The sequence below is a fragment of the Haliaeetus albicilla genome, chromosome 6, assembly GCF_947461875.1.
Source record: "Haliaeetus albicilla chromosome 6, bHalAlb1.1, whole genome shotgun sequence".
Lineage (NCBI taxonomy): Eukaryota > Metazoa > Chordata > Aves > Accipitriformes > Accipitridae > Haliaeetus > Haliaeetus albicilla.
Window position 1 is genome coordinate 12,082,439 of NC_091488.1, and position 27,518 is coordinate 12,109,956.

The window sequence follows — 27,518 nt, forward strand, 5'->3', positions numbered from 1 at the left end:
TAGAAGTTCTAAGCACAAAAGGATACTAATGGAGAACAAAAAGAAGTTGGTTCACTGGTTTGTTCCAAGATCTGTTTTATCTGTGAAAAGGAGACAGAGATGTCAAAGGGTAAGGGGCAAAGGTTAAGAAGCTAAGGGTAAGAAGCTCCAACAGATGATACTCCATGTTATGGGGATATAGCTGAGCACACTTCCAGAAAGAAGCATGTGCACTTGGGAACCTCTGGCTAGCAATACAGACCACCAAGATTTGGGTTTTAACAGCAAACAGCTCTTCTGGTACTGATGCTTGATATAAGGACTAGAGGTGGATGCAAAGTAACAAGTCAAAAAGATAAGGAGGAAGTTAAAGCTCTGGGAGAGAAAGCACACTTCCAGTCTAGTAAGCAAAACAGGAGCACAACCTTCAGCTCCTACTTCCTTCCCACAGGTACTAAGATTTGAAAAGCGGAGGTTTGCAGCACTTCTTGCAGCTAATCAGCACTTATATCAAGTTCAGAGAAAAATCAATGGAGACACAGACAGCATGAGTGACCAAGAATCAGAAAGGAGAACAAAACTGTTGAAAACCAAAACATCCCTGTAGAACACATTCCAAGATAGAGGATAATTCTGACTCCATGCTGTGCCACGCGTATCTGTAAGAGCTAAGTATTTACTGTAAAAAATCATAAACTTGTACCTTTCTTTTACCTCCCTGAATAGCCTAACCTGTGTGGTCAGAGTCAGGGAAGTTGGAAGGGAAAAGTTTGAAAGTTCTGTTTGCAGCAAATAGTTCTTGAAAAGCAAGTATGTAACTCCCACAGAAAAGCCACTTTCTTTGTATATTTATTAGGGATGGACTGGAACTCCTTCTGACTGGAAGATGAATCTGCATTAAAAGTAAAGACATACCTAGAATGTCAAGACTTCCTAGATCTCAGGACAAGCTGATAAAATCTGTCCAGGAGCTAGCACTGAAGCTTCTCAGTTTTCTTTCAACAGATCTCAGAATTAAACTTTGCATTTTCCTGTGGTATGCTCTTCCTTGGAAGGAGAAGAGGCATCTTATACACCTCTCAGACAAAGGAAGAGACAACAACTAAAACTTCATGCTTCAGGGAAGCCATAACAGTTTTGTGGGTTTTTTAGAGCTGCAGGTTTTGAACAGTAATCATTGCTGACTATTACGTGAATGCACATATAGAAAAAGAACAGGAACATAGAAATAAATCAAATAAAAAACCATGTTTAATCCAGGTCTTTTCACAGAGTACCTTAAGAATTCATTTAAGGAGAAAAAGCCTTCTACAAGAAAGTGCGATTTTTTCCACCTCTTTCCAAATTCTTACAATCTCTTCTGAGAAATTATTGCTCTTCTAAATATGCTGAAGCCCAATACCAAAGTTCTGACCCAATCCAGAAGCCATCAATATTTATAGAAATGTTCTCATCCATTTCACTGCAAATGCCCTATTTTGACAATATGTCTGACATTCAGTCTTGGGAAAGACACTGCAAAAGTAAAAGGCCTAGTAACACTATTTCTGTGTTGACCATAACACTTTGCCATGCTGCTTCAAGATCACCAACTGATGCTGTTGGAGTGGTTAACTAGAATGAATGGAATCCCTCCATCTAGATATTAAAAAAAGGTTTGAAATTTGGTTTACAAGCCAGGCTTAGCAATATATGCATATCCTTAAAAAATTAAGTTTCAGGTGGATGCTACCTGTATTTCCCAGTGCTGAAATCCTTTATACTAGTAATGCAGGAAACCACTGATTAATTTAGAATGGGAACCGTAATACCAAAGTAACAAGGTAATCTAGGCTGTTGCTTACTAAGAGCTACTCAAGTTAGAACAACCATGCACTGCTCTTAATGAGCCTCCTTTCTGGTCAAACTGATCTAATGCCTGTGCTGTCCAATTAACATTCTGTGGTCCTCTGGATGAAAACCAAACTTTTCCTTTGGAATATTCAAGGCATTTCAAGTAAGTGCACAATGTGAAACATTGCCAAGGTTGTAAGAGGCCCTACAATCAGTATCTGTGACCCTTCACAATTTCTGTTATCTAGTCAATTAGCCTATAGGCAGTATGGAGCCTGCAATGATATTCTGTTGTTTTGGACCCGTTAGTTTAAGCTCCATCACAAAAACTGTGCACTGTAGTTGAATTCTACGTGCCACTTCCAAAAGAAGGAAAAAAACTGAAGCAGCTGAATTAGTGGCCAATTTCCTTACTGTAGGCAGGCCTGTGACTCTTTTCAGATAGGACTTGAATTTGGCTTTTTATACTATACTATAACGTTCAATCCATCTCAGTTTAGCTCTGACTCCAAGTTGAATGATTGCTACTGAGCAAGCATTTACATGGTATTTGTTTGACTCTGCTGGGTTCAGATAAGAGCACAGGTGGAAAGTAAGTAGCTGTCTGGCCTACCTGCTCCACCATTCTGCCTCGTTCTAATTAGCAGTCTTCACTAGCTTCTCCTTTCAAGTGAATTGTCGATTTAACATTGGAGTTAAAAAGGAAGGGACAGCAAGAACAGAAGACATAACAAAGGTGCACAATATTACAGTCCCTCTTTACTAAAAAGAGATATTTCATCTATATAAAAATGTATATATTTATGCAACCAAGGCAGAAAAAACTGCCCAGCTACAGCCTTCTCTGTGCAAGCACCAATAGTTCAAGCCGATGAAGAGACTGAAAACTATATTAGCTATTTCACAACTTGACAGAAACTCTTTTGCTCTTCTGCTCATTGCCCCTGACAAAATGAACAGCCTGTCAAAATGTCAGCTGTTCAGAGTCCCCAGCCTTCAGGACAGGCAGAGGACAAGTTGCACTCAGATTTCATTTGGTATCTAGTAATAGAAAGTCATAGCTAACAATACGACTACAGAACAGGAGTTCAATGTCGAAGATTTTTGATTTTGCAACATGGTTCCTGTTTAAGATAGTACTGACCTCAGCAGCCACGGAATACAAGACATAAACAAATACTTCCTCATCCATCTCAAGCAAAAGCAAGCCACATTTGTGCAGCCCATCAACAAAGGTGAATACCACATAAACCAAGAAACTTTGTCACCACTAAAATCACAAACAGGTCAATCAGCAGGGAGGACTATTTGAACAAAGCAGACCCATCTACAACCAAAGTAAGCTAGGTCTGAGAGTATGTTTGTGTACAACCAAAAGCATGTGAAGCAGCCCAAGGCATGTAGGATCTCTGGGAAACCAATCTTTCAAGGCTCACAGAAACCACAGAATAGTTGAGGTTGGAAGGGACCCCTAGAGATTGTTTAATCCAACCCCCCCTGCTCAAAGCACGGTTAACTAGGGCAGCTTGCCTGGGTCCTGTTGAGTTTTGACTATCTCCAAGGATGGAGACTCTACAACCTCTCTGGGCAATCTGCTCCAGCATTCAATCACCCTTACAGTAAAAATTTTTTTCTTATTTTTTAATGGAATTTCCTGTGTTTCAATTTATGTCCATTTCCTCTTGCCCTTTCAGTAGGCACCACTGAGAAGAGTCAGAGAGCCTGACTTCTTTATTTCCCCCTTAGGTATTTAGACATATTGGTAATATCCCCCCAAACTTTCACTGCTGCAGGCTAAACAGTCCCAGCTCTCTGAGCCTCTCTTCATACGAGAGATGCCCTAGTCCCCTAATCATCTTTGTGGTCCTTTGCTGGACTCACTCCAGTATGTCTAATAGTGGGGAGCCCAGAGCTGTACCCAGCCCTCCAGATGCATCTCTCCAGTGCCAAGCAGAGGGAAAGGATCATGTCCCTTGACCTGCTGACAATGCTCTTCCTAACACAGCCCAAATATGTTGAATTTCTTTGTCACAAGGATGCATTGTTGTCTCATATTTAGCTCGGTGTCCACCAGGACTGTCAGGTCCTTTCCCACAAAGCTGCTTTCCAGCCAGTTGGTCCACAGAATGTACCGGTGCACGGGGTTATTCCTCCCTAGCTACAGGACTTGGCATTTCCCTTTGCAGAACTCCATGAGATTCCTGTTTGCCTATTTCTCCAGAAGTCACAATGTACCTCTGAATGCTGGCACAGCCATCTGGTCATCAGCCACTCCTCCCAGTTTTGCAACATCTGCAAACTCACCGAGGGTACACTCTGTCCCATCATCCAGGTCATTAAAGACAATGTTAAACAGTATTCCAGTACCAATCCCTGGAGTACACCAACAATGACTAGCCTTCACATGGACTTCATGCTGCTGAACGCAATACTTTGAGCCCAGCAGTTCACCCAGTTTTCAGTCCATCTCACTGTTCATCTATCTAATCCGTATTTTACCAGTTTGTCTATGAGAACATTATAGGAGACTGTCAAAAACCTTACTAAAGTCAAGATAAACCACATCCCTTGCTCTCTCCTCATCCACTGAGCCAGAACTACTACATTCCAACTATTAAATTTCAATTGGGATTAGAGAGATAAGGCAAAACTATATTTGTACTGAATTCAGAGTTACAAATGAAGAAAATAACCTGAGACTTAGCAAGTCAACAGACCTGCTTCATGCAGAACAGAACTAACTCTCATTTTTTAGCAAAGTATTGTAGGCAAGTATATTCAAAAAAGTTTTTGAAGCAAGACCCATGGGGAATTTTACTGGTGTCTTCAAATTCACAGCTGATGTGCAAGAAGCAATCTGGAGGTGTCACTGATAGCAGTAACAAAACCCCAAACATATTAGAGAGTGAAAGAGATAAAGAAAGAAGCAATTCCAAAATTATAAGCATTCGTGGTAGTCAACTTTCTAGATGCCCGGGTCAAACCACAAGATCCTGAAACTGGTATGTTATTTGGGGAATTCTGTGTACAATTCATTCTTTAACAGCCAAAGGTCCCACAAGATTGTGTACATGTACAAATTAGCGTCTGTGATGAACTGCAGTTTTTAACCTGGATTTAGTCTTCCTCAGAAACTAATGGCTCTTAAAGTATTTATCTCCTTCTCCCTTAATAATGCACTTCCCCCTCCAGCCCCTAATATGCCTGAGTGCTTTCCTGTTCAAGAAAGATCTAAAATGATGGTACTAGTGGCCCTTAATCTCCAAGGGTTTCTGCACCCCAATGGAACAGCCATACTCTTCACAGACAGACCATCTCATTATAACCATTCTGAAGTACTTATTTCTGCTTACAAACATAAGACAATCGTTATATTGTGCTACAGGTATTTCATAAGTGTAATATTACACCACTCACATTTCAAATAAAAAACCCCAAAACTAAAAAGCACAGCACCCCATGCTACTGCTGCTCCCACTAGGGCAGTAACTAAAATAAGAGAATTATCATTTATGTCCCCTTGCCTTTATTTTTCTTCTTTCATAGTCTATTTTTAATTCCTACAGTGACACAGCCATTCGGCTACAGGGCTTATTCATGGAACTGTTTTAGTAGGTATGTCAATGCTTCTTTCTACTTAGAAAACTAAGTCACTGTCTGTATCAATAAATATTTTTCAGATGAGCTGCATCAAAATTTGCCCACAAAGGTCTAACAAGGTCTAAGATATTGAGATTTTGGGAGTTCCATTCTGTTATAGTTGTAACTTTGGTAAAAATGGCCAATGCCTGTTCTCTAGTTCTTCATTTATAAGCTGACAATCTTTACACTAATACTGAGAGTATCATTGTGTATCTTATTATGTGTCCTCCTTTAGCTGCTTTCCTATCATTCTGAAGGGCGCTGCTTGGGGTCACTTTCTAACACAAAAACCTTATTTGAGCCTCAAAATGTTCCCAAACTGAAAATAAAAGCTTCTGTAAGACAAACAGCTCCACAGCCAAAGCTGCGTGATAACTTTTTGAAAGCACTCTTGCAGGTGGATTAGTGCAGAGTGAATTGTGTTAACTTGATCCATCCTTGAAGAAGATTTAATCTAAGGTGACTTTATATTTAGACTAAGATCACTGACGCAATGTATTAAGATATTTCAATCCTGGGCACTGTAACGTACAGTTAAAAGGTATAACAAGTAGCTGAGAAGGTAACTTTTTATGTCTCTAGCTAGAGCTGTAAAAGCTTGCCTCACTCTAGAACATACTGTCTTCTGCCTTCTTTACTCTCACGCTGGTCTAATTATAGAGACTCTGGTAGCTTTATTTTCTATGACACTATTTAAATACTATCTTCCCAGAACTTAAGTACACTAATGATTGGTCATAAAGTGCTTGGAAAGAAATCAAGTTATGCCAAATTACTATTTAGACTGCTTGCAAAAGCAGCCAAAATTGACCCCTTTTTTTGCTACATGTGCCCCTCCTAACATGCTGTTCACTGCAACACGCCGGCCAATTTTAAACAGCATCTCAGATTTATTCCTTGCTTACGTCTCGGTTTTGTTTAAGGTACATTGTCTTAGCCTGCCCACATAAATCTCTCCAGATATCAGCCTTAAAACATCACCATTTCTGTTGTTTACAACCTCCCATCAATTTAATTTTGTTTTTGAACGTCCATATTTTAAGTAGCCTTTTCTCCTGTGAGTTACGATCAAGGATGAATACTTGTTTTACAGCCCCCTTAGAGGAACAGGTTTTCAAAACTGAAACACTTGACCTCTATAATTCTAACACTCTTGAATATGACAAAATCTAGTTGCAACATGACTCTAAAGAGACGAAGGCAGGTAGACAGTTTAGAAACTAGCATGCCAAGAGAGGTGTTCTCTAGAGATGTGGTTCAAGAGGGAGACTAAGGGACTGGGGAAATCACAGCTTCATCACAGGAAAGATTTTCAGAAAGCCTAAAGGAGACAATGACACGTAAGAAAAAATACATATACATTAAAGAGTTTCTAAGCTCATTTTGTAACAGCTCTTCTCCCACATTAACCCTGACTAAAAAACACAGTTGGAAAAAATTTACATTGATCACATATTTTTGAAAAATATATGTTATACACTCAACACACTGAAGTTGATTTGCAGAGTCAACCTGGCTATAGCAAGCATATGTTTCCGTTCATCTCCAATACACTGATCTCAGCCAGTTTAGAATGGGAAACAACTGTGAAGAGCCTAATGTAAGTTTACAGGTAAGAGGGAAAAAAAGGGGTGAGAAGAAATTTTTTTAAAAAGTTTCTCAGCGTTAACGTAATAAAGAATCTCTCGTAGGAAGAAAAATGTAAGGAGAAACTGTAAACACCAGCTGAGATCAGAAATTAAGAGGCAAATGTGATGATTGTTTCAGAAATAAAAGAAACAGCTTATACTTACCAAATTATCAGTTTCTGGATCTTCACAGAAAAAGGGTTTTCCTTCTTTCTCCTGCTTCCTTACAAAATTTTCAATATCTACATCAAAACTAGCAGAAGTTGTACCTTCTGAGCCTTGTGTAGATTGTTCACATTTTTCAAATAATAGTGCTAACAAGGGAAATAGTGGGTGCCTAGAATGAAAGTTAAAATACATGAATAGGTATTTTCACTCATGTGTACACCACTGAAAAGTAAGTCATCTAGCTCATGTAAGAAACAGAAAGCCAAGTTTTGGAAGAGACTGAGCATAACACTACTGACTAGCAAAACATGATGAAAGTTTGGGTTTTTTTCATTTTGATTTACCACACACTCTAGAGGCAAGTAAAGCAGTAAAATATGTGTATTTAAATAAAGAGAACAATCACAAGCTAAAAAGCTAATTACAGCTTAATTCACTGTAACTGAGTGGCAAGAGATACATCAATACAGTGCATTAGAAATGAGGATTAGGATTTACAAATAGTATGAATGCAGATTTAAGTTATGAAATAAAGTCTGATGAAATTCATTTATTCTTCAATGTGGGCCTTACTTATACATCAGAAATAACTTTACAGAACTGAGAATAGTATCCAGGCTGTACTCAGAGGCCTCCTATGAAATTATGTTCAGAGCAGAAGATGGTTTTGTTAGCACAAGTCTGTAAATGAGTAGATACATCTTTCTGCTTCAGGTTTTTGGTTTGTATTTTTTTTTTTTACATGCAAACTGGTAATAATTATGTCTTTATAAAGCACTTAAAGTGAAAGAACACTTAACCTCATCAAAACTGAGCACACTGCTTAGCACAGCACTTAACACTCGAAAAATCTCAAAATTAGTGTGTTTATACATCAACATTTAATCCAGTTTGAGCTAATTACTGGGCAATAGATTGTTATCCCTGAAGAGAACGGAATAAAGATCGACCTAATTACAACAAAAATAAAATCTCACATTAAAGATAAAAACTACAGTATAAGAAATAGTGACCATAGTTCAACAGCCTGAGTAGCTTGCTAAATTTAGCTTGTGCTTTAAAGGCAGCCACCTTTAGCATATGCTTTAAAACCATGCTGAAATTTAAGAATCCCACAATAAAGGGAAGTTTTTTTTCTTGGCTGAAGACTGACAGTGAAGCTAATTTGATCTCATTCTTTCCCTGGAGACTACTGGGATGATTAGCCAAGAGATCAACTGATTTTAAGCTACTTATTATTAATAATAAAAAAAAATAATCCTCTATTCTTTACCCTTCAGAAGACAGAACACGAGTCCATTACTACCTGTAAATGGCCTGCTTGTCTGCATCCATTGGAGTTTGAGATTCTACAGGGGCAGGACTCACCCCTTCTGCATCAGTTTCAGAGCAGTTGGGATCTTGTTCAGTTTTTAACTCTGTTACTACTTGCATCTGTAGAAAAAGAGTAAGTTATAAGTAAATCTGTATGCTTGACGTAAAATAAGTGTGCTGTTTTCTAAGGAAATAGCAATGCAAAGGGCTACTAAATTGCCAGAAGGTTGGTATGACTTGGCAGTTACACAAAAAGCCACAGCAGTAACAAAACCCCCCTTTTAATCCTTGACACTTTTTGATGGGTAGTATAAAGGTCACTTCCAAGTTTCCACACTCAGCTTTAAAATGGGAATGACGGATATTAGTAAACTGTTAAAGCATTTTGTCTCTGAAGTGGTTATTTTTGGAATAGGCTAGCAAAAAATAAAATTTTTTTTGCTTAAAAAAATTTATGGGGATGTCTACATAAAAAGCCTTTAGGACGAAAACAACAGAAAGCAAAGTTTCTACTCTTAAGTGTTCTTTTTTATTTCTTACTGTACATTATATCAAGATACTGAAGAAAAGAGATCCTGAAGTTTTTCTCGTCCATTAAAATGCACACTTTCTTACGATGAACTGAAATATTCTGTGTCCCTCCAATCTTTCAGTTATCAGGAGCATAACCTCCCCTGACCTTTGCCACTCAAATTTATATATTGTAATAAATTATTTTAGGAATATCAAGCTACTGGAGAAAACAGCAGTAACTGCTTCTACAAATCCATTTAACACACAGTTACACAGTCTGCCACCACTGGAAAAACAACACAGAGCCACAGTTTCTACTGAGCACCTCCTAAATTGCACTAGAGCCTCCTCATGCCTTTGAGGTGCTTTGAAGGTGTTGAAAGTGGTTTTCCCATCACCTCCAGCTAAATATCTTTCAGATTAAAAGGTCTTAAAGGAACCTGACCTCTAAAAGTCACAGTTTCCACACACAACCTAAACTCCTAGGTTTTCTCCCCTTTGAGCAGTGGGAACCCCTGTACAGAGACAACAAATCACTGCAAACTTTTTCTAAGTTAACCCTACCAAGTTTTATCTCGAGTAGAGGACAGACACTGCTCTAGATATGACCAGGCATACAGAATTGACACCTGCAGAAAGGAAGCATACAGAATGCAATCCTTCGCCCTCTTTTCCCATGAGATGTATGTATCACATCAATCACAGAAACCCTCTGAGAGGAGGGCTGGCCCCCAGAAACTATGAGAGAACCCGACCGACAGAATTTAATCTATTTCCACACAACATAAGCAAACGGAATTTATATTATTTCCAACAAGAAGTCTGGGAGAACCGAAAGGTTTGTGCTTTATTACCTGTCAGGGCCAAGCCACCTCCTAGCAAAATCAGAAATTGAGAAAATGCCAGCATATCCTACCCAACAGAGCAGCCTGCCTGGCAAAAAGCTTCCTCAGCAAGCACAGATGATTTTTAAACCAGAATGCTTGCAAAGAAGATGCAACTAATGGACTAATTTCTTGGCTAATGACAAGAAGGAGGAGCAAAATAAAAGGGGATGACTCATACAAATGATTATAAATGTTGAGCCACACATCTGCAAAGTTTGAAGGGAGAAAGCATGTTCAGTTAGGGGTCTACCTCACTAGAAGGAGGAAATAGCTCATTTAAACCTGCAGGCTATTTTCTGTGGGCCATTTCCAAACTACAAAAGCAGCAGGCACCCAAATTACCTGTCTATCTTGGTCACTGAGAGCTTAAAATACAAAACAAATAGGAAGAAAATGCTCTCTCCCAATCCATTCTTTACAAAAACAAATATTACTTTCATTGAGGTATCACAGGATGGCATGTATTTACTGGGGGAATAAAGTAAAAGATGCAAGGTAGGCGAGAGGAGAGAGAAATTAGAACTGCAATAAAAGAAGCAAACAACAACAACAAATCAATAATCCCAGATTGCATTCAGATAAACATATTTTTATAAGAGATGGGTAAAGTTGCTGGTTTTCCTCTGACTGTTCGCCACTGTTGCCATCTGCTGACAGAAATACTTGTATTTTCTGCTTAGGGCTGACACATAGTAATGTAAAAATGGGTCTTCAGAGTACAGGCCATGGCATGACTTGTGTCCAGTTAACAGTATTTTAATTTAGCAATTCAAATTGTTGCAATATACAGCCTGTTGTACAAAAAAGAAACATCATGACCAGACATATCTGAGTATGTTTCATTATTCTAGTTGTTTGTTAACAGATGTAAGAAACTGGAAGCCCACTGACCAGCTTTCTAATTAGCAATTCTAATCAATAAGCTCATTAAAATTAATTCCAGTATTTTACCAGTTTTCAGCCTGCAGCATAATTGCATCAACTTAAATGTAGTCAAAGTAGCATATAATTCTAGATAACTAAATTTATCCTTCACTTGCTCAAGACCAACAAGTCTATGACTGCGTAAACATCATCTAGCCATTGTAACTGCAGACATGTAAGAACACTAAAGCATAATGTACTCAAAATATTACAGATGCCCATTTGACTTTCCTAAAAATAGGAACATCACAGCACACAAATCATCTAGAACAGATTCAGAAGAAAACCCCTTACCTAACCATTCTTCCATAAGTTAAGCAAAGTCATGCAAAGATTAGCTAAGCCTTTAATAAGTATCCAAGTATTAAAGAATAGCAGCTTATCACTTTAAAAATCTTGTGTTACAAACAATGCCAAAGCAGGCATTAAGGAAAAAGTCACTACCTTTTTTCTCTTGCTAACTGTATAGAGTTCACAGAGAAAGAAAAACACACCTACCTGTTGTCCATCTTGATAGTTGTCTATACTTAATGTCTGTGTTGCCATCATGGTTAATAAAACATTAGTTATGTCAAATCATCATAAGTATGAACAAATATTCTTGGGGAGGGAGAAAAAAAAAAGTCCATTACAATAGTGACCACTTAGAATCCAGTTCTAAAAGGTGAAGAAGAAAAAAAAAAAAAAAGAAAAAAAAAAGATTTACGCACACCTCCCCCCCCAAATCAGCGAGTTTCAAGTTTATTGACTATGATAGTTACGTGCATTTTCTCAAGGGGAAAAAAAAAAGTCATGTTGGAAAATGCAACATGTTTCATCAGCAAGAAGTTCACTGTATCATTTTATATTTTAATGTAAGATTTTTAATAAGAAGCTGAGGTTCTTTTACATTCACAAACTTCAAGTAAACATAGCATTTATTTTTGCACTACTTAACTAACATTCTAAGGTAACACATAAAATCTAGAAATGAGCAAAGGTTTATGTTTCTGTGTTTTGAAAAGGCTAACAAGACATTGAGCATTACTGTAACTGAAATAATAATAGTCTACAACCAACAAACCAAATGTAGGAAGTGTTAAGGAATACCCTATTTATTTATGAGTATGAATCCATATTCTAAAGTAGGGCCTGAAATTACTTTTAGAAAACAAAGTCTCAAATCACTTCCAACATCAGGAATCTACCAGCCAAGTCATTTAAGGCTCAACAAAGAATGGAACAGTATCTAACAACTTTTAAACAATTAGGCCTGTGTCATTATACAGTTTCAAAAGTGACCTAGGAATTCAGAAGTCACATTTTCATAGACATTTGATACTTTGGGAAATACTCATTTTATTAATAGGATTTATAACACAAGTAAATTTATGTATGTTATTCCCTCCAAGCATTAGCTGGAGTTTGGTGCCCAGATAAGGTAAACATTTTTTTTTTTTTAATTAAAGTTAGACATCTAGTAATTAAAAAAAAAGTTAGCATAGCACCACCACCAGATAAGAGTTTATCCATCAAATTACCAATTTACATTTCATTTTCTTGTCAGATTAGCAGCCACTACAACTGAAATCACATAATTCATTAAGCTATTACCGTTAACTATTACCATAGAACTCAATTTTCCTTGACAAGTAGGAGTTCTAATGTTTAACTACTATAAAAAAAAATTCGTATTAGAAAAGAAGACAGAGCTCATGTCTTGAAAGAGATTACATCCAGGTATTAATTCCAGGTTTTCTGCTCTCTTCCACTTATGTCAGTACTGAAGAACCAAGTTTCAGAATTTTCATCAGTTTAAGATCTGAAACAAAACCTTTTTTCTTTGTAATGTGTTCAATCGCTACAAATATTTCAATTATTTTTAAATCTTTCCTTTGCCATTGCATACTACTACAGTATATGACCATTTTGAAAAGCAATTTTTACATTTCTGGATATCTTCCCCTACAAATTATAATAGTCTCAAGTAAATGTTTCATTTAGGAAACAGAGGACAAATTTCAAGATTCCCTTCTTCGTTTAGTTAACAGTTTCAGGCACAGAGACAAACCTAACTCCTGAGGACAAACCTCAAGCCTTACTTTGCATCAAGTTCTACTCAAAGTGTGATTCCTAAGCATTACTGCAATTTCTTTTTTCTTTTTTCCTTTTTTTTTTTTTTCTTAAACAGCTTTAAAGACCAGAGAAGTTCACTGGGATGACGTAAGCACGACTTCCTTTACAAGCTGGGTTATTGACTTCCACTCACTCATGCTTAAATGGAGCTGTTACTCTCTGGTAGTCTATGCCATTTTACACACACAAAAGGATCTTGGGAACCACAAATATGAGCAAACAAGAGCAGATCTTGGTTCTGGCATTGGGTCATGTGCTTATGGAGCTGAACAAGTGTCTACCTGTAGACAACACGCACATATCATCTTAAGAAGCTTGTGGAATACTAGCTAAAAGGTATCCTACAGTTTGGGAACTCCTATGCTGAAGTACATTTTTCTTATGAATACAATCTACAGAGGAAAAAGAGTAAAGACTGCCTTTAGAGTTTTTCTAATAGGTTTAATGAAAGTATTTTCTGGTCTGAGTTTGTCTATCCGTCTTTATAGGATATCAGTATCTCTTCCTTTGAAACTCCAAAACCATTTCTGATTTCTCCACCAAAATAATAATTAAAAAACCGGGAATGACATAAATGCATTCACTGATAGAAGTACTTCAGATTTTTAATTTTTTTTTTATAGTTATGAATCATTTAATGTTAAAATTAAACTGGCATTTGCCAGAATAGCAAAGTGAGATATTTTTCAAAATACTTTAAGGGGACACATTCTAAAACATCAGCCCTGTAAGCATTTGCCCTGTGTTTAAACATTCGTTTTCTTTCAAAAATGGTAGCTTACAACCAGGGCATTAATGTCTTTCTGTATAGAGTGAACAGGCACATACAAAATGCTGGTTTTCTTCCTTCTCAAAAGGTGCACATTTCATTTCAGACCAGACTACCCTCAAAATAGAAGTAGAACAGTTGAACAGATCAACAAAGAAAGAGTAAACACTATTTCATGACGGTTTTAGAAGCTGAAGAAGTTCCTCACAAAACGCTGTTAAAGAAATTGTTTGGCTGTGGAAGAAAGATGAAGTTCTTTGTCAGAAGTGAGGAAATAAGATGTAAAAGTCACAGAAAAGGAAGAATGTCTTAAGAGTTAGCAAGGATGTGAGATCATATTAGTGACACAAAGAACAACATGGAGAGGGAAGCAACAAAGATAACACATGTAAATGGGTGAAGACAATAGGACATGGCAAGAATTTCTGGATAATCAGACAACCTGGACCAACCCTTCCTTCCAGTTTTCCATAAGGAAGAACACATTCCACATCTGGAAATCCCTCAGGCCACACAAAGGAAGAAAGAGGTGCACAGCTTTGAGCTAGATCCATAGATTATTTCATCAAGAAGGACTTTTGCCCTATTCTCTCCCAGGGGAATGGCTAGAAAGAATACTGCATGGGTATATCCTTCATTTCTCATAAGAGCTTCCCCTCTGACTTATAATTACAGTAGAAGAAGATTAAGCTATTAGGCAAGATAGCAACTGATGAGATTTAGTGAAGACAACTACTGCAAATCAAGAAGAACAAATTGAGCTAATCACATACTTAAATTGAGGCAATTAACTGAGGAATTACTTTGGTTCACTAAAGAGAAACATCTCATTACCCAGTAGTGGTAAGAAGCAAACTATGTTAAACTTTAAGAAAAATAACTGAAAAGGTATTTACACATTTGGCTTTTATAACCTAATTTAGGATACAACATCCAGTTCTAGTTAGCAGATACACAGCCTAAGCAGATGTTCATTCTGCAAACAACGGTGGTAGATGAAGCTGGTATCGCTCCCAGATGTTTATCACTGCCACCCTGCCAGAGCTAATTACTTCCACAGCTCTACCACTGAGCTCACAGAACATGTGAATGATTCTGATCCTTTTTACATAAAGTCAGTTAGGCTAGTTCAACCCACTGTTAAAGGTGGCTATGATGTAAACCAGCTGACTTTGTCTGAAGCATATTGCTGTGCACTCATACAACCCCTGCTCTTGGCTGACCTATTAGTGTGGTAATTTCTGGCTCATGTGTGGCGATTATCAACTCACAGCAGGACCATCTTTAACCAGAACAGCTATACCCAATACTATATGGACTAAGGTATCTGAAGTAAGCCTAAGAACATATGACTTCTAGACAGCTTAACGTTAAAAACGCCAATTATTCTTTGTTAAAGAAATCGAGAGTAGAAGGAAAACTGTGCATTGATGTTACATTCAAAGAGTTACAAATAACAAAAACAACCCGAGGCTGAGAAAGTCAGCTAGTCTTCTTCATGCAGAACAGAATTAACTCTCATTCTATTTATTTTGAAAGTAAATTGTGAGGAAAACCCAAGGAAACGTTTAAGGTCATGTAAACTGGAAGCTGATGCATGAACTGCAATCAGAAACTCCATTGATACCTGTGGCAAAAGGGAATTTGTAAAAGCATTATGTTCTGCAAAACAAAGCAGAAGGAAAAAAAAAAAATCAAGCCTTTAATAAAAATAAGCATGAAAGTAAAACAGAGAGTAGAAAGGAAGCTAAATTAAGAGGGGTGATCATAATTAGAAATGTGGATTCTTTGTGCAAGTTAAGGAGTATCTAAGAGAAGAGATTATAGGTGAGCTGAAACATGTACACAAAGTGATCACTTAACATACATCACTCCTCACTTGCTCTACTCCTTCATAATTAAGAGCAAAGGGACCACCCAGTAACGTTAACATAAGGTGCAAGTAAGCTGTTGGAGTTCAGTAATATCATTTTTAACATATACAAGCTACAACAGATGTTTGTAAGAGATATAAATAGTTATGCTTCAGGGTATAAACTAACCACTAACCTTCTTAGGGTTGTGAAGAAACTACCCAACAGACTTGCTAACAAGTAATCGTTCCTTCTAATTTTCCCCTATACACATTTCTTTGAAGTCCTTCATGGACAACTGGCAGATTCGGCATGGCTATTTGTTCATTCTTATTTAACTTTAGGCCTGGCACTTGCTCTATAACATAGATTCTTACATTCACAAAGTTAAAAAGAAACAAAAATCAAAACAGCAAGCCTGTTTGACATACGAAAAGCATCTAGAACTGCCTTCACTTTTCATCAAAATACAGTGATATTTGCTTCCAGGGCACGCTGCTTTCTAAAGGAGATAAAATATTGGCCGCGAGAAAGCTGCTCACCCCTTTCCTTCAATGGACTGAAGATAACATTATCTTGTTCCAGCGGAGTGATCCCACTAATGTACAACGTAGAGGACAGAAACCTAAAAATCAACAGAGAAATATTCAGGAGACAACAACATAGAACATATTTTCTTTAATCATATTCAGTCTCAGAAAGTATTTTGCTTATGATGTGGTTCCCTCCCTAAGTTTAAATAAACTGACAGGATTTTTTGTTGTTGCATGTTTTGCAAAGGGTTTTTTTGCATTTTTAATAATCTCTAATCGCACTCACTATCCCATGCTATTATTTGAACTTTCCCTCATCTTATCCCATTCATTCTCCATATTTATCTTTGTCTTTGCTGATACCTCTAACAGAAGGCTACATTTGGACTGCTAACTTGCTTGCTGTTCATCCTTCATATTTTACTCTCTGGCTCATGTCTGTCTGCTTAGATTAGACGAGACACATTCCCAAAATACAACTACAAAATGCAAAGAGGAATAACTCAACAGTGTTGTAAAAATTAAGCATGAAACCAAGAAAGGTGAAAGCCTTTTTTTTTTAAATTTAAATCTCCTTCGTAATCATGCTTTGATTTTACCATGGAATATATTCTAATGATGGCTATGATCAAGTAATCTACTACATGATAAAAACTAACAGACTATAGGAATGGGTGTGAGCCATTGTTAGGATCACATGTTCTGCGAAGACAGGTTCTGCTACAGGATTATTCAGCAACTTTAAAAAGCTTTCAAAATATTACCACTTAAAATTACTTTAATTATATTTAATTTAATAGCACCTGTTTGATATATTAAAGCTACTTTTAAAAAGCAGTAGTGATTGTGAAAGAAAAGTAGCAAAGATTGTGAAAATGTATTTAGAAAACACAACTGCTCAAAAGCATTATAAAAAAGCCTGCAAAACTATCTCAGGGGAAGTTCCAGACACTAATGTTGCACGAAGGCCATCTGAAATGATATGATGGCCAAAACACACAGCTGAGATCTTGAATCAGATTATCTCTGTTTCTCACCTAGTCAACGTTCCTGCGTTCCCATATTTACCAACTGCGTAAGAACTGTAATGAAAGTATCTCCAACATTTTTGAAAGCAAGATGAAGTTGGTATTTGCATTTGAGAACCAAAATTTATCCATGTGTAGTGTACAAGTAATGTTTTTCAGACAAGTTCACATAAAAACAAAATGCTAAGGGACACTCAATATAGACGCCATTGCCAGTTCATGAAACCTAGCTCTAAAAGAGCAGGGAAGATACACAGGAGTTGTAAGACAGTATAAGCTTCAGCCATTGGTTAGAGGTGAAATACTAAGCCAGAAGGAGTTTCAGTCCAAACTGATACTGACCAAACTGAGGTCTTGAAGCCTCAAGGGGCAGATGACACAAAAAAAGTTCTTACCACTTTCTCTTAAACCGCCAAAGACCTATGTCCCCAAAGAATCGGCTTCTCTCATTTTTGCAACTTCTTAATTCTGAGAAGACAGTGTACCCTTTTATCCCCTTCTTCGCATGCTATTTATCTTCTATAATTTTGGTACTCATTTTCACCTACCTCAACTTCTTAGGCTATTTTCAAATAGATGACTTCTCACTATTCATAGTATCTTCTGAATGGAGGTCACTGCCAAATAAATTGGGATTATCTATTCTTTGTCTCTGCTCAGACATAAAGAAGGACTACTTCACCATTGCAAATCTGAAAAACCTGCTCCCTTCATTCAGAAACAACTGCAACAAAGGACCACTGCTGCCAGATCTGGTCAGTCAAAAATATTTCATGTATGAAGAAGCCTTGCCTGCAAAGCCTTCAGCTGAAACTGTGCAAATAGGCAAGTTTCTAGACAGTGTATGAGATATCAAGGGCAGAAAGAAAGAGGTACTGAAGAAATGCATGCCCAGGTGAAAGATGCTGCAGAGGAAAAGGTTTCACTGAGGAGCCAGAGGACATTGCAGTCATATTGCCTTCTTCCAAGAGACACTTGGCAGCAAGTAAGACTAGAGTCTACCCTAGAACATACCAGACAAGAAAACAAAGAGAGATCCAAGTTTGCACGTTATGTCCTCCTGTATATCTCAGTGGGGACAAGAACATGGAGACAACACCAAGGCTCTGTGGAGCCTGAACTCGGAACCACTACTGCTTATTTGTTTTTTCCTTTTATTCCTCTGCAGACAAGCTTTAAAGTCATGTTATAATAACAAAGAAGATATTTAACTATGAAACAAAAACCAAGGGCAACTTGGTTTGTCTCTTAAAAAGCGTATCACGATTGGAGTTTTCACTACAAAGTAAAATATGACCTTGTGCATTCAAGCGTAGAACCCTCTTTTGAGTCATTCTCTCATTTTGCATGTCAGCTAGTAAGAAACAAAGACCTGTGCATACATTCACATATACAAATATTAGCAGACATTAAGATCAAGACACATTTGTATTTTTATAGATGCAAATAATAACATAGAGTATACATGCAGAGTATGTATGACAACATGCCATCAGGGATTCATTCTACCTTTGCTGCAGTGGTTATCTATTTCCAACAACCTGCCTACGAAGAGACATTCAGTAAAATTAAGACAAGCAAGTAAATATGAAGTTGATGCATACAAGTTTATTAAAGCTGTGCTCAATGAGAATGTACTCCTTATTCAGCAGCAAGGTGGCTTCCATTTCCTCTATCTTATGTACTTACAAAGTATAGTCATTATTTAGAATATTATACTTTTAGGAAGATGATGTTCCTGTTCAGGAATATAATACCAGCCTCAGGGAGTTGCACTACACAGATACAGTTAAACAGTTATTACACAATAGCTATGCTGTCAATTTCCCTGGGAGACAAGGCCTAAAAAGCCACAAAACCAATTTTCAGCTGCAGTAAAATGAGATTTACTTTGTGTCACTTTTTTCCCTTTTATTGTTTGTTGGTGCAATAAAGTTATTTATATATTAATCTTGATGAATATGAGATTACATTAAAAAACTGAATGCACGTTATACTTTAAGAAACTGAAAGTTAACAATAAATTAAAACCCATCACTAAACTTATGTTTCTTCAGAAATACAAGCTACACTACAAGCTATTACCAACCTTTCTTTGCCTGTAGGATTTTAAGCATATATACTACGTAACACTGACTTTATTCAGCAAGACCTCTTCAACACTATATATACTGCTTTGTTGTCCCATTAATCCTTCATAGCATCCTCCTTTCATATCATCCCATTTCAGAACTTAACAAGCTATACAAAGTATTTATATCACAGACTATCTTCGAAGCATCACCACACAATGTCACAGAGCATGACAAACAACAAACCATCTCACAGAAAGATTTGCATTCATTTACCAATTCACTCTGTGTAAACTCTGCTTTCAGAATTTTAAAGGAATTCTGGAAATTCTTCCATTTGCAGGTACCAAATATGAAAAAAAGTATTATAAAAAATGTGCCACTTTACAAGCTAAAATTACATATGCAGTAACTGATAAAACCGATATTAAGGATGCATAAGATAATATAAATTTCTCAAGGCACAACAACAAAAGCAGAATTAAGGGCACCTGGGTCTCTTGAAGAATTTCAGCTCCTTAACTCTGCATATGACCTTTGCCTTTACACCAGCATATTTCTTGGGAAGCATTCATAACCATGGTTCACATTCATGGTTCATGTAATCGCTCATTTACCACAGCACATCTTAACAACAAGGAAGATAAAGATGAGAAATCCTATCCAATCTAGTCATAAAATAATGTCACCTCAGCATGCTAGGTATCCTGCCTCCAGGTAGCTCTTGGCATTGCAGAAGGAAATCCTCAGGCTGCTCTCCTACCTCCTGCAAAATGAAAACCTCATTCTTCTAACTATTAAAAAGATTCTTAAATTCAAGAAACTTCTGGCAGCATCTCAGTTTCGCCTACCTATTTCACACTGTAATTTGACCCTGCTTTATTAGCTCCATAAAGTAATAGTAAAGAATTAAGGGGACTAAACAGAAATTTTGGTAAAAGGGAAACAAAACTTGCAGGAAAGGAAACCCCCCTTCTTTAATTGCTCCAAGAGTTCCAAGGGATTAGGGTACGAGGGAGCAAAAATATTTCCCATCACTCCCTCATCCATCCCAAATATTCACATAGTAAATGAAGATTCCTTTAGGGTTTGGGGTATTTTTCTGTATTCGTAACACTGCAAACTGAAGGACTTTTTACAGTTCTTGCTTGTGAATCCTAGCATACACATCATGAATCCTCACACATTATCTACCTGTCACAGGGCAGAGAATTATTTTTTGCTCCTCACTATTTAACCAATGTGCTGTTATCATAACATTTTAGACCCAAAATCAAGAAGATACTACACTATCTGCCTTGCTGCTATCGTGGTAAGAGGACTGCATTAGAAAGACTACCAAAACCCCCTCACACACCAGGGAACATGTATCAGCAATTCCACAGCTGGACCTCATTCTGGTACAACTTTCCTACTTAATGATATTTCATTACTTTTTCAAACACGATGTAATTTAAAAAAAAAAAAGAAAGAAAGAAAGAGAACTCCACCCTCCACATTTCCCCAGCATTCCCTACATGGATAAACAACAGGTTTGCATATGTGCTAGACACAATTCCACTCCCTTGCCACTGAAGCCTTTGGAATATCCACACAAGTGTGAGTGAATCTCTTACTTCTGGAAACGCTCATTTTATCATATCCTTCCAGGCGAATTAAACCAAAGCAACGGGAAATCCCATTTTAATCATGATTTGTATCAGCACCCAATAAACTATGACTCAAATTAATCTTGTTTTGTGTTTATACTTTGCGGTTTCATAAAGAAGACACAGAATAACTACCAATCTCACTATGCTTTTATTGCTGTTTAATACTTTACAATGTTAGCAAGCAGTTTATGTAAGCATATGTAAGTTTTCCAACATTTTTATTATAAAACCATAGAAATTTCTAATGATTCTTTCTATGAAAGACTGAATTCCTAATGCACAGTTAAAGGATGAAGAAGTTTTATTTAACTAATAACTGCATTTAAAATGGACTGAAGACGTTGAATGCAGAAGAAAATCCCCTCTACACATTTTTGGCATTTAAACACTTCATCAAGATTAAGATGTTCCACTGTCAATTATTTCATTTTTATGTCCTTTATGATTTCAGAAATAACGAGCCTGTCAATGAACCAAGCATTAACTCAGACTAGCTGAATAAACTAAAGTGACACAAAATCCTGGTCCTGCAACCCTCTGTCAAATCCAGTTCCAACTGGTCAGTAACTTTCTCAGAATCTTCCCTCTTTTGACTCTAACATTTGGTCAAACATGAACAACTTTGTTTTGCTACTAAGTTTAGGCCCTAAAATGAACTGTTATTTTATTTTCAAAATGGTGATTAGATAAAAATTATTCCTTTCCTGCTCCACTTTGTCCACAACTCTTTAGTAATAGTGAAACAGAAGCAATCAGGTCAACTAGGTTTTGCAAGGAAGATGTGCTGTGTTCTAGCCTCTTCTGTTCCTGCTGCCAACCTTCTTCATGCTCCCTTACTTTTCTATCCACGTTCTTTCCGCTCTTCAGCCTCGTACTACCCTTCCCCATTGTTCCTTCCACACCAACATACAGCTTGTCCTCTTTCTCACCTCTTGCCCTCTCTCGTTCCCCCCACTTCTGACCATTTGTCATTTTGCTAGTGCCATCCTTTTCAGGTTTCAGGGCCTACTGCATTTTCACCAAGCTTCAATCTCTGTTCCCCACCTCTCCCCAAACACCAGTCTTCATCCCTCCACGAGTACAACTGCTGCCTAAGCATTCTGGGGTTGGCGGAGAAGCACAGATAAAGAAAGACTATTTAGGATTAAACTTACCCATCACCTACTGCTGTGGGATGCATCATGCATAACTACTTGGTCCAGATGATGACTGCACAGTCAGGTGACATGCAAGGACCAACAGACAGGAAGATACTTGTGTTACATGGAATATTCAGATCATTTAGTTAATAAATATTTGCTGAGTAACATGTGCGAACCAGTTTTTCAAGAGCTTATGATTTGTTGAAGTTTCTCGAGGAACAGCCATATGCTCCATGTGAATGCTTACGCTCTCTTCCCCTCTCTCCTCTGCAATGCTAAATTCCAGAACACAAGTGTTGATATGCTCTTAAATAAAGCAAACAAGCATTCCCCCACTCCCCCCTTTAAATTAACATCTTTACTTTCTCTTAAAGTAATTTTCAAAATGCTATGTCATTTTAGCTTAAAGTTTCCGGAATAACCCTGCTCAAACATATTTATCATGGCAACTTCCAGTATGACTAAGAAGCAAGCTACTGAAAACACCACCTCAAAATAAAAAAAAAGTTAACCAGGTAACTTTACTCCTGGCATTGCTACTGTCATGGCCTAGAACACACAAAAATGGGCTAGAACACATATAAATTCAGTGATCACAGACTGACCTGGAAGTGTAAGTTCTTTAGTTACAAAAATATAAGACAGCACATACATTTTCTTTCCCCTATTCTCTAGGCATGTTAAACACGTATAAAGCTCCAGTTTCTGTTTTATAACCACCTCTGTTTCCTTTGAATATAAAAGACTAAGACTTCAGTTTTTAGTAATAAGTATTATAATATCCTTTCCCCTTTGTTTTGTTTGCTATGTAATTTGAAAAAAGCTAAGCAGGATGTCAAGTATAGCCACATTTCCTAACTTCCTCTGTCCTCAAGAAAAAACACAAGGCAATCCCAAAAGCTCCCAAATAAAATATAAATTGGAATTTGGTGGTTTAAAAAAAAATGGATCCCTCTTAGTACACCAGCAGTAGGCTACCATATTCTACTTTTTTGGCCTGAATGTACTGTCAGCTGCAGAAGATTACAGTTACAGACCCACAGGTACAGCAGGCTAAGGGACAGTACATGCTTATCACAGTCAGTTAGCTCCCATTTTCAAAAATGATCTTTTGACTGTCTAAGTACTTAAACGGCCATCTGTTTAACAGCAAATACCTCTTTTATAGACATATGTAGAGAAAAAATGAGAACATCATGGCCAGGAGTAGATGCTATATTAAAAACAAACAAGCATGTTCATATGAAGGATGATAAGCAAGCATGTGACGACAAAGAGACTTAAGTTTTATTTCCACTTCTAACGCTGACTTCCTCTTTGTCCTTCAGTAACATACACAACTTGGTATCCTCATGCTGCTGGCAGGGGAGCCAAGTTACTGCCCTTTACCACCTTCATAAAAACATGCCAGTATTCCATTAATAACAAAGATTGGCATTTCCAGATTCTTGGTGTCATTATTTTATACGCTAGTTCCATTTGATGACACCCGTGTTCCACAGTTACAACATGAAACAGTCTTATTAAACAAAGTGAAGAACCTGCTAACAAACATGAATACTTCAGCATTCAATTATCTTGGGGAGAGCTATAACAGTCTCGGTAAAATACTTTGGTAACATCTGGCACCAAGTAAGCAAAGGAAAGAACTCTATCAGCAGCTTTTTTCCTTGCTCTTGGAATCCTCTTGCTTAGAAGAGCAATAAGTTGTCTTACATTTTGTACAGCATTGAGCTGTGGTAAAATATCACCCCCCAGCCCCCGCAGAGACTTATCATTTATAAACCTACATACCCTTTTAACAAGTGAGACTGAAGCAACCAGCTGCTGCAAGAGAGAAGTAACATTTGTGGAATTTTAAATTTCACAGAAAAAAAAAATTTCAGTCTTACTTACACCAAAATAAAAATATTAATCTGCTTTATTGTAAGCTTTCATCACATGTGTGCCAGTTTTGCAAAGGTAACATTTGGCTCCCAGACCACTACATAATATTCTGAAATACAATTTGGACTACATCTCTCTTCATTCAGGACATTAGCACAGCCATTAGAACAAGCAGTTCCACTATCACAGCAGTGGTTCTGTGGATCATTCACCTTTCACCGTTAGTACAGGGCTTAATGACAGCAAAATAGTTATTCTTTTCCAGGAAATTTAATTGCTCCTAAACACTTCTAAACTTGCTGTGGTAGCAATCAGAATTATTATGAGTTTATTACAGCACTGCATTTACAGTACAGGGAAAGGTATGAGAAAAATACAGTCAAAAAGCAAAATTTTGAAAAAGAAAGTACAGCTTTTCTAGAAGATATATCCATTTTATAAGACTGAAGTATTTAGAACAAACACGTATATTTCATTCATTCTAAACTCTTTTCAGTTGCACTAATGGAACACTGCAAGGACTTAGTTTTTAAATGTTTTTATCTTCAAAAGATAAACTGAATCTTAAAAATTGTATCTAGGTTAAGAAAGAGTACAAATCAAGGCTGTAAGTTATTTAATATTAGACTAACTTTTTACATACCAAAGTGAAATTTCCAAATACAAAATAAAACCCCAATCAAGTGTAACAACATCATACACAAGATTCGAAGAATTCTCAGTTTTCCTATTAGCACATAGGAAATGGTTAACAAGATAAATTCCAGTCCAGCAAAGCACTTTAGCTACACGATAACAAGACCCACTTCAGACATGAGACAGGTATTAGTATTCAATTTATGTAGAGAAGGATACACAGGCACAGATAAAATAAATGCATGCCCCAAAATCACTCAGGAGACCAATGAGAATGATCAGTCTTCAAGGTCTCAGTGCAGTGCAATGGCCTCTAAGCTACCTATCTTTACCATGGGAATGAAGTAAATGGTGCTATGCCTTTCACCACTTAACTGAAGCTTACGTTAAGAAAACACAGTGAAACCTACACTGAGGTTTTCCTGTGGATACTTTAACCATAAGTTGACAAGGAAATAAGTAAAGTGGTAACAGTCAACAGTAAAAATATACTATGCACCTCATAAAACTGAAGACAGAACACACATAAAAAAAAAATTAGAATTACTTACTTTGGATAGATTAAAAACAATGACAGACCAAGAAGTGTGAAACTGTTTCTTCAGACTGAATAAATGTGAAATGTTTGGGGTTTTATTCCTCACAAGTTTTTGCAAACTTAAATGTAATGATTATATATGGCTACACACAGACTCAGAAAAGGATAACTCTGCAATTTTATTTTACAGAGCTATTTAGAAAATGCACTCAAAATGCATTTGCTGTTGCTTGGTACTCTAGCAATGACAAGAGCTGGAAATACATAAAAGGATTTCTGATACAAGCACAACAATTTGTTTCCTGGTTCAGCGTAATCCATAAAATTTGTACATGCAGCTAACAGGGACTAACCAGGACTCATTCTTAAACAACACTTCAGCGCTTACCCAGCTGCAGAACCTATATCACTTTAACTACATATGTATATAACCAGAGGGATATAACCCCATAGCACAGCCAGACCATAACCAGTTTATATCCCACAGAGGAAAGAGAGCAATCTGTAAGTGTATTCACAGTACGGAGAATAGCAAGGTGCATAAATTTCTTAAGCTATAGTTGTTACAATTCCCCTAATCAAACAATCTACACTGGTGAAACTTTGCACAGAGCATGCTCTAGAATAAAATTATATGCAGTATTATGAACTAACTATATGTGCATGTTTTTGTAACGACCAAGAATTCTTTAGCTTTTTTAAAAAAACAATTAGATGAGATATTTAGCATACACTGAAAATGGTCTACACCCTCCTGTTATCCTCCATAGGATGCTGGCTCAAATGTTTTCCAGCATCCACAGACCAGAACATATTGTCCGCGCTCCCTATTCCTGTGATCTGTTTAATGGAATGCACACATCATATTCCAAATAGGGGCAAGGACAGAAATGAATCTTGCCTGGACAGCTCTTAACCGCATGTGACAATTAAAAAAAAAAAAAAAAAAAAAAGAAATTTATTGCATGGCATAAAAATTCACTTATAAGGGTATCATACCAGATCTAGAGTCTCATTCTCCCTCCCAAAACCATGCTAGTCATTTACTTAGATGTAACTGACAAAAAGGCATCACAAACTGCCACCACAGATTTAAAAAAAAAAAAATAATACCGTGACTGCAACTCTAAATTACATTATATGTTCCCATTTAGGATATGAGAAAATAATTAAGAAATCCTAAAAAAAAAAAAAAAAAAGGACTGTGATAAGCTATAGAGAGAAGTGTCACACAGATGCATCAACTACTTATATTGTTAACCGATGAACTCTGGGCCATACAGCTGGCGTTGTGGGAATGAGGGAAAACTATCGACTGCTCCACGGAGACCCGAGACATGTGGCTAATTGAGGCAATATTTCAGGATAAAACCAGCACTTGATTTATTATTGTTTACACACATCATAAGCAGGGCCTCTGGGCAAGTCAAGTTTCAGCTCCTAATTGCGGCTGTGTAAACACTCAGGAAGCCTCGGTCTAGGTGTCAAGAAGCCTCTGCTCGTAACCGAGGCAAGAGACAATGAGGTCACATCAAAAATATAAAAAAAAAAAAAGAAAAAAGGAAGAAACCACCTCACGCCAGAGCTGCGCACACTGCCCCAAGTGCCAGCCGCTAACACAATCTGCTTTCTATGAATAAGAGGGGAGGCGGCGGGGGGGGGAAGCACAGCCACAGACGCGCCAGACCCCGCTCTCCCGGGGGCCGGACCGGGCTCCGCCGCAGCGCGCCGCCACCGAAGCGGCATCAGGGCCGGGTCTGGGGGTCACCACCGCCACCCCCCCCCCCCCCGCCCCGGCACCCCCCGGGGCCCGCCCGCGGCCGCAGCGGCCAACTGCCGCCGGCAGACCCCTTCCTCCCCCCGGGGCCGCACCCGGCCGGGCCGGGGCAGGTGTGGAGGGGCGGCAGCTGCCGCGGCGGTTTGATCCCCGCCACAAGCGAGGGCTCGCCGGGCTGGGTTGGGTCGACGGGGCCTGGCACGGCAGCGAGGGGAGGCGGGGGCGAGAGGGACCCCGGAGAGCCCCTACCCGCCCCCCCCCCCCCCCCCAAGGAACTCCTGCCAACACGGCGCTGGCCCTTTAAGTATCACGTCGCCTCCCCCCTCCCGTCGCCCCCTCCTCCTCCTCCTCCCCCCCCCCCCGCCCCGGCCGCCGCGTCCCCTCCGCGCGGCGCCGATCGTCGGCCCGCGCTCCCTCTCGCCCCGTCTCCTTCTCCTCTCTCCCCCCCCCGCCCCACCACCTCCCCGCGCGCGAGCGCGGCGCCGGCGCGCCCCCGCCGGCGCGCGCCCACAAGAGACAACGGTTACACGGCGGCCGTTCCAGAATTTTCCTCGCTCCCCCCCCCTCCTCCTCCTCCTCTTCCTCCTCCTCCCCCCCCCGCCCCACTCCCCTCCCCGCGCCTGCCCGC

General features: G+C 38.3%; 1 protein-coding gene across 7 annotated transcripts in view; it reads right to left on the reverse strand.

Annotated features, from left to right (window-relative positions):
- PKNOX1 (PBX/knotted 1 homeobox 1) overlaps positions 1-27,518 on the reverse strand; it is a 44,748-nt gene that overhangs the window by 16,863 nt on the left and 367 nt on the right. The window contains exons 1-7 of one of the 7 annotated variants that reach the window (XM_009929951.2): positions 23,847-27,211; positions 22,065-22,119; positions 19,948-20,024; positions 16,168-16,250; positions 11,387-11,488; positions 8,557-8,684; positions 7,248-7,419 (exon numbers count right to left, since the gene is read on the reverse strand). In XM_009929951.2, coding sequence (XP_009928253.1) covers positions 7,248-7,419; positions 8,557-8,684; positions 11,387-11,437 — 351 coding nt within the window. In that variant the 5' untranslated portion in view covers positions 11,438-11,488; positions 16,168-16,250; positions 19,948-20,024; positions 22,065-22,119; positions 23,847-27,211. Of the gene's footprint in view, positions 1-7,247; positions 7,420-8,556; positions 8,685-11,386; positions 11,489-16,167; positions 16,251-17,195; positions 19,913-19,947; positions 27,212-27,518 lie in introns of those variants that run through there. The other 6 variants (XM_009929952.2, XM_069785041.1, XM_009929950.2 and 3 more) reach the window with 6 other exon arrangements.